The following is a 12140-nucleotide window of genomic DNA, read 5'->3' as shown; positions in this document are numbered from 1 at the left end:
GGCCTCGTTCTGTAGTTGCTACATGTAGGTGTCCCACTGAAGTCAAAGAGAGTTCCTTACATGGAGCAGCTGCATGTCAACCCCCTCAATTAGTTAATACTGGCAAACGTATGGTAGTTTTCTTTGAAGTATCTTAGGCACCATCAAGTCTAAGACTGAGATCAGGTGTCTTTCACCTTACATGGGACACCAAACCACCAAATGCTCGATTGGTATCAAAAACCCATGGAGGAAGATTTTCAAAAATGCCTACAGGTTACAGCATCACAAGTCCCATTTAAGGTCAATGGGACTTGTGCTACTAAATCTCTTAGGCCTTTTTGAAAATTATCCCTGTGACGATTGGACAATTATTTTTTAAAATATATTCATGTCCACTCTGTCCTCATTTGAAAATAAATAACCACAATAAAGACTGTGGGGCACTTGCATAGCACAGTAATTAGGGCAATACAAGTACCTAAGAGAGAGAGAGAAAATAGTGACTCTTGAACGCAGACGCCGAGCAACTGAGTCCAAGACATATACAAACAAAGCTCGGTTAATTAAACCAATAAAGGTTACATATGGGGCCACATCCTAATCCTATTAAAATCAAAGGCAAAACTCTCATTAACTTCATTGGAAACAAGAGTTAGTCTTTGGTGGGAAAAAATATAAGAACAGGATACAACAAACCTTGAAACTCTGTTTTCTGTAAACCTAAGAATCAAGCTGCTCTCTTCATCTTTTCTGTCACAGACACTTAACTACATATAAAATAATATTTCTATTGTTTTTTCCACTCTTTGTCTCCCAGGGACACTTACAATATCTAATTTCAAATTACAAGAGGCTTTAGAAGTTATCATTATTTTAAATAGATATAAAACTCAAGAAAGGTGAGCTGTAGATTAGATTAACTGAAAATAAAAAATACAATGCCATTTTATCCTTTAGTTAATTTTTAAAGAACTTTGTATGTGAAAAGCTCTGTATAAGTACTATTATTTTTCAAGTCTAAGAACGCCACCTCTGCAGCATGACAATAATTCAGCAGAACATATCCCATTTGATTAGGGCTACTACCAAATTCAGTTCATTGGAGAGCAAGCATGATTACCTATACGCATTTGGAACCAAAAGTGGGCATTAAATTGAACTAATTTCCAACCAAATTTTGTACATTTTCACATTCAACTCATGTTAACACCAAACATGTTTCTCATTATTATTGATATTGAAATGAACACCAAATGAACAGGTAACTATTTGCCACTTATTGTCAGATGCGGCTGTGATTTGCCACTTGGTTGCTATTTGGGCCCCATGGTAGTCTTCCTTTTGTGCTGGAAGACCTCACCTTGAACATCAAGCATAGCCACAACTTTGGTGCTTCCAGCTTCACAAGAATAGATGCCACTGTCTTCTGGAAGGGCAGGTTTAATTTTTAGCTTGGCTACATTCCAGTCCTGCTCGATAATGACTCGTTGCCCATCTGCGGAAACTTCCTGATCATTTTTCTTCCATGTGGTTTGCACTGGTCTAGAGTACTGGCATATGAACTCTGCTGTGCCATCTTCATCAATGGTAATGTCCTGCATGGGACTGACCACCTCAATAGTAGGATCTGTCAACCAACATGTCAGGAGGGACATGCATTAGTGGATCCTTATGGAAGGGGCAGCTTAGATTTTGTCAAGCACAGAGCCAGCGTGGAATGGGAAGCAAAGGAAATGAAATTACAAGCATAAGGCTGCTCAGATGCGCTACAAGTTAGCAGATTTAGTGTTTGCTTGTGTCAGCATCAAGCAGGGTGGAAGCAAACCAGGTACATTAGGATAGCTGTACCATCAGATAGTTTAGACCAATGGTTCTCAAACTTATTTGATCAGGCCCCCCTTCTTTGTGTTTGAAGTCGTTTACGTGCTACCTCCCCCCACCACACACATATATATATACTGCCACCCAGCTCTGGAGGTAGGGCGGAGAATAGCAGCTGCTGGCCTGGTGCCCAGCTCTGAAGGCAGCACTGTGCAGAAGTAAGGGTGGCAGTGTGGATAGTGATATTTGTCAGCATCACTTCACTGCAGACTTAATGTCCCATTGCCACTCTTACTTCTGCATTGCTGCTGCCACCCCAGGTGAGGGATTGAGTGGAGGGAAAGCCCAAGTGGCGTGGCTCCAGCTATCAGCTCTGGAGTTCCAGCTGTCCTATTTATTCCGGCCTCCCGCGTGTGCATGGCCCTTCTGCATGAGCTCCAGCCACCCGGGGCTCACAGAGCTCTTTAATAAAATCACACAGCTCACACCTCTCTTGACACATTTGCCCCATAGTTTGAGAACCGCTGGTTTAGCCTAAATAACTAAGACTTATACTAAGATTTTTGAAGGCTATTTTTCTTTGGAGAGCATCCGGTAGGATTCTCTCCATCTCCATCATTTCCTCCCCACAACACCACATATCACAGTAGCCCTCGTTCCATTGGGGAGCACTGGATGTGGCTCACTCTCGAGTATGTCAGGGCTTCTCAGAATCTGTCAGGGGCAGAGATAGTGAAGTGGGATGGGTGAGCTGCCTTGAGAAGATGGTTGAGTGACTTAAACAAAAACAGAAATGTCAGAGAGAACATATTCGGAAAGATTGGCTGGGGTTTAGCTGGGTGACTCCAATTAAACTGGTAAGTTTGTGTTAAAAATGAGGTAGGTCTGTGCTAAAAATGAACCCCAGTGTGACTATAAGTTCATCTGATTAAATCTGGCCAGGAATTTTCCAATGACGAACTTATAGCTTCCAACAAGCTGTGATATGATGGTGCCTTTACTATGATACTTTAGATGCCCAAAGGAAAACTGCACCAGTGATACTTAGGCCTGTCTGAAAGTTCATAGGAGACTTTCTCTATGTGAACAAACCATGAAAGTTACTTGAAATGAAATGTACAATTACATTAGGCATTCCAGCTTACCACTGGTCATAAAGCCTGTCAGAAACCCACAGGCAGTAAGGCAAGCATGGCACTACAGGTGGGCAATCCTATTCTAGACCTTCCAAAATATCACAGGGAGGGCACTCCATAGAAGATAAGTGCCCAGTTTTTGACTAATCTTGTGTCTGTCTGTGTTTAAAACAGACAATTACAGGCACCAATGATTGCATATAGCTATCTAACTAGTTGATTTGTAAAGTCAATCATGTAACTACAGAAGAACCTCAGAGTTATGAACACCAGAGCTACGAACTGACCGGTCAACCACACACCTCATTTGGAACTGGAAGTACGCAATCAGGCAGCAGCAGAGACCAAAAAAAAAAAAAAAAAAAAGGCAAATACAGTATAATACTGTGTTAAATGTAAACTACTAAATAATTAAAGATAAAGTTTTTAAAAAAAGATTTGACAAGGTAAAGAAACTGTTTCTGTGCTTGTTTCATTTAAATTAAGATGATCAAAACCAGCATTTTTCTTCTGTATTGTAAAGTTTCAAAGCTATATGAAGTTAATGTTCAGTAGTAAACTTGAAAGAACAACCATAACGATTTGTTCTGAGTTACGAACATTTCAGTATTACGGACAACCTCCATTTCCGAGGTGTTCGTAACTCTGAGGTTCTACTGTAGATAACTCGATGCTACCATTAGTACCCCCGGCTTATTGAAATCTTGTAAGGAACCCAAAAAATGGTCCTGGTAGCTGATGGTTCCTGCTGAGAAAAGGGATACCAGTGCCACTGCTTTTGAATTTTCACTGTCTTTACTTTCTTTTAAAAACCCACTGTTGAAGATAGCTGCTATGGTTATAGGCGTAATACAATACAGTAAAGAAAACAAAACCAAACCAAAGATTTTGCAAGCTTCAAAAGCAGGCAAGGGGCATCCTCCTAGATGTTACTTTGTATTCCCCCTCCATCGGCATATTTGCAGGCAATATTTAGTGTACATATTTGACCAAAAATCGGAATGGCAATTGAAACAGCAGCCTCTCAGCAAAGCCCTTTTCCCTGGAAGCACAGCTATGCTACAAAGGACTTTGTAGGTGTGAAGCTATATAATCAATTAGGTTAAAGAACTAGTAGCCATTGAAAGTCTCGACCAGAAGTAGCCCTTATCTTAAGAAGCAGAACTCATTGCAGCCTAGCTAAAATCAGTTAAACTGGACCGGTGAGAAAATGCTCCTCTCAACAATGTGTTCATTTCACTGATGTTAATGGAAATTATATGCACACTTTGGCATGCAAAGGCAGCTGAGAGATGTCTACTGAATTCCTCCTGCAAGGCTCAGTTCTGTTCCCTAAGGGCTGTATTATGGCTTTTAATGGCACAGCTCCCCTCATGAGAAATGTGATGGCAGGTCCTGAGGCCATTCTTGCTGCTGCTTAGGGCTGAGGAGTTGATGGTGTAACAGAAAACTGATGCCAGTTTCAGATTGCAGTTACGTAACTCTGACTACTCCTGTTTCAGTTAAAGGACACAGCTACCCAAAAAGGAGGAGGATTTTAATGGAAAGAGTAGCTAAACTTCTACGCCTCCTGGTATGTGATTCCCTCCCAATAATACAAGAAAGAAAAAATTATTTTTGTCTCAGTACAAAAGCAAAGTCGCAGCTTTTCCCGAGCTCTCTAAACGATGTATCTGTGCAGGGGATTTCTTTACTATAAAGTCTGGAGCTCAGCTTTGTTTTCAGTTCATGGCTACCTTTACCAAATCTAAAACAGCATCAATTCAACAGCAACAAAATATTCTCAATACAGTATTAACCAGCAGTACATCGGTAACAAATTAATGGGCCCAAGTCACCATTGTGTTACTGCAGTTTTATGCCTGTGTTATTCCACTGCGCTCCATCCTGGCACCACGACTTGTTCTGCAGTCCCATGCCCAAGAGCTTGCTGGCATCGATTTTGATGGAGTTATGCTGTGTCAACACTCCAGCCACATAATGATGAATCAGGCCCAATATTTGCATCTGCGTGTCTTGTGGAGCAGTAGCAGGGTGATGGTTTTGATGTGGACAGTGGCAAAATGAGGACAGATACATGCATGGAATTAAGCCGTCCATCCCCCACACTCTCCTATACCAGGCGTTTAATTGGATCCAGTGCAGGGGTTACAGGGCTTTCTACCATATAACCCATAATGTGCAGTATGCGCTCCTCAGCCTGCCCCTCAGGACTCAGCTCATTGAGTCCTAGCATCCTCCCCTCCTCGATGGGGTAAAGCAGGGTGGGGACCTCAGCTTGCAAGGGCAGCAAGGTCTCTCCCTATCACATGAGCCCAAGGCCCATCTCTGAAATCCCAGGTCTTTTACCTCTGGGAACTGTTCATTTTATTCTTTTAACCACACTGGAAACCAATCGCAAATTGCGATGAATAAACACTACCACTCCAGTATTTCAGCTGGGTATTGAAGGTTCCGGCTTCATCCACTGTGGCTTGAACATGCTGCAAGGAAGGCAAAAAACTCTCTGGTCCTACACCAGTTGTCCTATGGGAGAAAAATTCCTTCCTGAGCCCCTAAACAAGTGATCGGTTAGACCCACGGCATCTGTCAGGCTAGGTTCCCATTCCAAGTTTGAGCGGGTAGGGTGGGCTGCTGGAACGAAGCCGAAAGATGCTCCACATGGCCCCCACAGCAGATTAAATAATGGAGGCTGGGGAATGCTGGCCAATCAGCACTCCTCTCTCCTGGCTGGCCAATGGGTGCCAGAGCCTCACGGAAGGGTGGGGAGCTATCTATTGTCTATTGGCGAGTGTCTCCCTCCCTTGCTGCTGGGGCTGTCTCCCTTTCATCGCTGATCCCATCAAATTCTCCCATCCATTGATGCAAGTGGGTGGCATTTATGGTAATATCATTCTTGTATAGTCCTGGGGAGGACACAACACCCAAGTACCACAATGGTAAGACTAAATTCTCACCATCTGTTTCCAGAATTTGAACAAATCCTGACTCCACTACCTGGTAAAAGCCACAGGTCTGATCCTACAACTCTTACTCACTTGAGTCATCCTTATTCACAAAAGTAGGTCTGTTGAAACCAACAGGTCTACGTGCTTGAATATGGACAACTTGCATGAGTAAATGTTGCAAGCCTGGGCTCTATCCTAGAGTCCAGTAGTTATGAAAATATTACGCCACTGGCAGAATACTAATAACACAACAGTATTTTGGAGGAATTTCATACGGTTAACCAGAAGGCAGGAGCACTAGTATAGAGAGAAATTTGGGGGATGGACATCTGCACCTTTCTAAAAAAAATACCTTTGATTAATAATTTAGCTGAAGATATGAGGGACCCAGCTCTGAAAGTCACAATCCCCGAATCATCAGACCCCAGGTTCTTTAGGGTCAAAATGTGGATTTTTCCATCTCGCACAGAGATTTCATTGACAGCGCTGTTCTGAAGAGGAGATCCATCGAGCCACCACTGTATGTTCTGCACCCCCGGGCGTGAGAGCTCGCAGGTGAAGGTGGCTGACTCACCCGCAAAGACATCCGTGTTCTTTAAACCACAAACTATCTCTGCTTTCTCTTCTGTATAACAGAGCAAGAAAATGGGTACACCAAGGGAAAACAAAGGACAAACATATTCACGTTCCTTCCACAGAACTGATCTAAAGTTCAGTTCTTAGATTCACAGATTCTGTGAACTGTATTCAAATTGTCCTGCATAAATAAACTTGTCACGCTCATTCAGATAAACAATGCACTTGCCGACAAACATAGTGGGTTTGTTCGGACATACTATTTCAACATGAGGACAGTCTAAGAATTTCATGATTCATTCATGATTTGGTGTCCTGTATGGTGTCGTCTGCACTTATACTGCAAACTCTTTATGCCAGGAATCTTCCCTGTGATTTAAGTATTGTGTATACTTACAATGCTATAAAATAACTATAATAATAATTAACAACATGGTATCCAATATCTTCATACAGTCTCTCTAAGCAAATAGTTATTTAAGCAGGTGTTGTTATACCATTTTACAGACAGTATGGTCATTGTCTTTGAGCTGCATTATATTGTAAATATTGGTCCATATTCATGCTTGGTATAAAAGTGTGCAACATCATTGAAATCAAGCCAGAAACCGGTGGAGTTGCACCTACTTACACTAGGACTAAATCTGGCCTGTTGAGTGAAGAACCACCTGTTTGAATTCAACCAGAAATGCGAGGTAAACTGAAATGATTTATTCTTACCTTGCACATACACAGAGCCTGTGGTCATCTCATACCCAGTGCTACAGGTGTAGGGTCCGCAGTCCTCAACCTCCAAGTCATGAATAATTAACTCCACAATGGTGCCATTCTGACGCATCTCATACTTGTCACTGGGCTGAAGTACCAGCGCTCCTTTCCTCCACTCCACCGGAGCATCAGGTTTGGAGATCTCACACTGTAGGACAGCTGTTCCTCGTTCTTCTGCCTCTACGTTATGCAGCTCTTCTTTAAAATGCACAGGTAGTACTGCAGTGGAGAAGCAACCACTGTAGTAAGAATGCTCAGGTGTGAATTACTGAGGCTTACTGCACTCCATTCATCACAATTCCCCTTCTGGTAACCTCTCTCTGGGTAGTTGTTGTGGTTCAGAGAGCTGGAAACCCGGAAATGCTATCCCACTATAGTCCTTCAAGTTGCAGTACGGCCAAAGTCCCATAAAGACTGGCCACTGACAAAACAATAACAGTAGATCATTGCAGCTCAGTACAGGGCTGCTATGAATTATGGTTTTTTAAGGGGCCTCTATTTGGCTGCTATTTTCACACCCACAGTTCTGTGCCTACAATCAGCTATAAGCACAAAGATGCAGGTGCAAATGATAATATTTGGACATCTAACTATCTGAATTGCATGAGTAATGCAACGCCCCTGTCAGTAACAGATATCCAGCACTTCTGGAGCTGTCAGCTTAAAGCCAGTAGCAAACTCATAAACCTCTAACGGCTTAGCCACTAGAGGGAAACAGAACGTGACACCACATAAGCATGGGTTATACAGGTACAATTAGGCATACTGGTTGCCATTTCCAAGTCAATATTTGCTAACTATTAACATACAGCAGTATGTCATATGCAGCAGTATTCCCCCACTCTAAGTACAAGGAAATCTCTTATCTCAGAAAATGTCATGTAGTAACGGTCAGCAAATCTCAATTTCATAAAAGCTATAGTCAACAGCATCTGCAATTTTGTTCCAGCATCTGGTTGTGAGATTGAAAATGCAAGTACAAGAATAGAAGTGTTTTTTTAAAAAGTTTGGTCCACCAGGTACAAATAAGTGTGTAGTGATACACTGTATCATTGTTACATTAAAACGAGATTCACTGGCTGATAAACATTAAAGATAATTCATCAGTAAAACTTCCATTTTACCAATTTTGGAGGACAGCCAGGTCCTTTATGGCTATTTACCACAAATCAAGCCTTTTCCTACCTTTTACTAGCAGTGCCGCAGTGGTTTGTTGATCTCCTGAATCACATGTGTACTCCCCAGCATCCTGAAGTTCCACATCATAAATAAACAGCTCAACAAAAGTCTCCTCTTGCCTGAGCTCATACTTGTCACTTGACTGCAGCACCACATCTCCTTTCCTCCATTCAACTGGAGCACGCGGTTTTGTCAGCTCGCAGCGCAGTGCGGCCGTACACCCTTCCTCGACTTCCTCATTTTGGAGCCAACGTTTGAAAAGCACAGGTAGGGCTGACAGCGTGAATTAAGCCAAACAAGAGAGGAGGTTGTTTTGTGAAAAAATGAACTGATAACAGCCTGAACAATAATGGAATTCCTGAAGATAATAGGCCAAATTCTGCCAGCATTTACTCCCAGTCAGGGTTTAGGAATGCCAGCAAGGATAGAACCTGGCCCATAATCATGTCGGAATCGATGATAGTTCTCTGGTAGAGCAACTATTTGTTGCTAGTTGGCAATTAACTTTTGTAAAGTAGTTTGTACTGGGGGATAACTTAATACCTATGTCTTCATAAATCATTACAAACGATGAAGGGATTCCAACGGGCAAGGGGCGGGGGGGTTGGTTTTACATAATATTGGTCATGTTTCAGTTCTGTAAAAATCAGAAGAATGTCTGATTCAAATCCAGATTCAATTTATCTGAACCTCCAAAGTCTGGGTAGCGAGGTCTGAACAAGTCGCTCCAGTTTTGACCCATCTCTATTTGTCAAATCTCTACTAGCTAAATTTGATTTGCAACGTTTTGTCAGTCACATTTGGGGTAATAATCAAAATAAGACCCGAGGGGCATTTTGGACTGGAGCTCTATTTATCTGAAACACAAGATAGCTTTAACCACTTTTTTAAAAAAGAAGACTAACATTGTTCAACAAACCATCTTTTCATTTACAGTATTTACAAGAGGCTAATTTTTAAAGAGTAATGCTGCGATTCTAAATGTAGTCCATTTTTAAGGTAAGATTGCTGATTGCACATACATTCAATAATCTCTACCACTGTAGATGAAGAACTACTAGAGCTGAGCCAAGATCAGAATTTCTGCCCAGTGGCAAATTCTGATATTCCAACATTTGTTTTCATCCAGAATTGAAGTGCAAAATCAAAACAGGGACTTGTGTGCAACAGAAAATTCTGAAAAAAAACCTGATTTGGAAATATAAAAATGTTCATTTTGACACTTTCAAAAATGAAATGTTTTGACATTCCCAAATCACCATGCTTTGTTTCAGGTCATGTCAGCATCAAACTTCACCTGTCTAAGGTGCCATGCTATGTGGTGCCTTCATTATTGGCTTGTTCTCTTGAATATTGTAGAATATCAAGGTTGGAAGGGACCTCAAGAGGTCATCTAGTCCAACCCCCTGCTCAAAGCAGGATTAATCCCCAGACAGATTTTTGACCCAGATCCCTAAATGGCCCCCTCAGGGATTGAATTTACAACCTTGGGTTTAGCAGGCCAATGCTCAAACCACTGAGCTATCCCTCCCCCCAAAAAGGGGTCATTGAGTCCAATGCTCTGTCTTCACTAGCGGGAGTAGGTATTGATTTTGCCCCAGATCCCTAAGTGGCCCCCTCAAGGATTGACCTCACAAACCTGGGTTTAGCAGGCCAACACTCAAACCACTGAGGTATCCCTCCCCCCCAGCTTGACTACAGGTCCCATGATTAACTGGGGTCTTGTGACTTATCACGCACTACATGGCTAAATTAGAGGAGAGATCATGGGAGATGTAGTCCAGCTAGGAAGCCCAGCCCATAGGGGAGAATAGGAACACGATGCACCCAAACTACAACTCCCATGAGGCACAACAGCACATTAGGCAGATACAGTTTAATGGTGACCCAACCTGAAATGAAATATTTAGTTTAGATTTTCCCCAACAGAAAACCAAAAATTTCAGCAAATTTTCCTATGGAAAAATTCCATTTTTCAGAAACCGCATATCTCAATTACTAAAGACAAGATTGTTTTTCACCCCCGCCCCCAAAATGAAATCCTTGAATGCAATAGGAGCGATCCCAGAGCACAAACACCTGTAGACATAAAAAAATAGCATTTTATGAATGACTTCAGAGCATGGCATTCTGGAGACACCATCTCACCTTTAACATCCAGTCTGGCAGTGGTCTTCCTGTCAACAGTATTACAGCTATACTCCCCTGAGTCCTCAGGTTTTAAATTATGGATGATCAGAGTATGTACATTCCCTTCCTTCTTGATTTCAAACTTCGTACTGGACTTGATCACAGACGAAGCTTTCTTCCATTCCACTGGGATGTTAGGCTTTGATAGTTCACACTGTAGTATTGCAGAGTCACTCTCTTGCAGTTCCTGATTCTCAAGCAACTTTACAAATATGGCTGCAGCAACTGTAGAAAGGGGAATAAAAGCATTTTGCACACATACAATCAAGCATGTATAGGAAACTCTTTAATACAGGTTATTATAAGAAATGCACAGCCACTCAAGATTTAATTCTCAGATTTCCTGTTTTCACACACAGGGTCACATTTTAAAACAGCTAAATGTAAGGTCATACCTACAGAACAGGGATCTGTATCCTGGAAAGCAGTGACTCTGAAAAGGATTTAGGGATTGGTGCAACCGATACTGGAAGACTGTGTCCAGTTCCAGTGTCTCTGTTTTAAAAATAATGTTGAAAAACTGGAGAGGGTGCAGAGAAGAATCCCAAAAATGATTCAAGGACTGGAAAAAACCCACCTTTCAATGAAAGACTTCAAGAGCTCAATCTCCTTAGCTTATCAAAAAGAAAATCAAGAGTTGACTTGATTTGAGTGTACAAATACTTTCACCATGAGACAATACCTGGTGCTAAAATGCTCTTTAATGTATGCAAGAAAGGCTTAACATGAATGAATAGCTGGAAGTTAAAACCAGACAAATTCAAATTGGGCATAAGGCACAAATTTAACAGTGAGAGTGATTAACCATTGAAATAAATTGCCAAGAGCAGTGGTAGATTCTCCATCTCTTGGAGTCTTCAGATCAAGACTCACCTTTCTGGAAGGTATGCTTTAGTTCCACACAAGTTATTAGGCTCAATATAGGAGTAACTGGGTGGAATTCTCTGGCCTGTGTTATACAGGAGGTCAGACCAGATGATCTAATGGCCCTTCTGGCCTTAAAATCTACATATCTATGATTCTAACTCTTCTACTTTTTGCCACCTGTTGGATTGCAAGAAAAGCTAAAAATTTAAATTAAATAACTTTCCTAATATTGATTTACCATGTAAGCACTTGCTCTAGTTGCCGCAGTAATGTTATACTATTGTGAACTGGAGAGGAGGTTTCAACAACACAATATGTCAGTCTGGATGTGGTCCGTGCTACGGAAAAGTTTGTGAACCCATGAAATATGATAAAAATCCCTCTCCCTTCCAATTAAAGATTATTCCCTATGGTACATTTTCTCGTGTTTTTTCTCATGCAGCATGGATTTGGGTGTAGAGGAGAGAGAGGAGTGAACGGAAGGAGACCATACAATGGCTCTTATTCTGATGACCTAGCATGATTTTACACCAACGTGTTGTGACATCACAATCAAACTCTATGAAATAGAAGACTTAGAGGAAAAAACACAAAGAAGAATGGATCTGCTTCTGTAAAACTGGTATTGCTGAAATCAGAACTGCCTCCTATAGCTGCACTGTGAAACAAGATA

The 12140-nt window shown here is 41.6% G+C and overlaps 2 protein-coding genes across 51 annotated transcripts in view; one reads left to right on the top strand and one right to left on the bottom strand.

Moving 5' to 3' along the window:
- Positions 1-12140, top strand: part of LOC127045875 (5-beta-cholestane-3-alpha,7-alpha-diol 12-alpha-hydroxylase) — a 331656-nt gene that overhangs the window by 136426 nt on the left and 183090 nt on the right. The gene's annotated exons all lie outside the window — the stretch shown is intronic.
- OBSCN (obscurin, cytoskeletal calmodulin and titin-interacting RhoGEF) overlaps positions 1-12140 on the bottom strand; it is a 301886-nt gene that overhangs the window by 117258 nt on the left and 172488 nt on the right. For 49 of the 50 annotated variants that reach the window (XM_050942340.1, XM_050942350.1, XM_050942329.1 and 46 more), the window contains 5 exons: positions 10559-10825; positions 8417-8683; positions 7184-7450; positions 6240-6512; positions 1343-1609 (listed from right to left, as the gene is read on the bottom strand). In XM_050942340.1, coding sequence (XP_050798297.1) covers positions 1343-1609; positions 6240-6512; positions 7184-7450; positions 8417-8683; positions 10559-10825 — 1341 coding nt within the window. The remainder of the gene's footprint in view (positions 1-1342; positions 1610-6239; positions 6513-7183; positions 7451-8416; positions 8684-10558; positions 10826-12140) is intronic. The other variant, XM_050942335.1, reaches the window with a different exon arrangement.

Source organism: Gopherus flavomarginatus, chromosome 2 (genome assembly GCF_025201925.1).
Source record: "Gopherus flavomarginatus isolate rGopFla2 chromosome 2, rGopFla2.mat.asm, whole genome shotgun sequence".
Taxonomy (NCBI): Eukaryota; Metazoa; Chordata; order Testudines; family Testudinidae; genus Gopherus; species Gopherus flavomarginatus.
The sequence above is the reverse complement of the archived record's forward strand: the minus strand, read 5'-3'. Positions and strand labels throughout refer to the sequence as shown.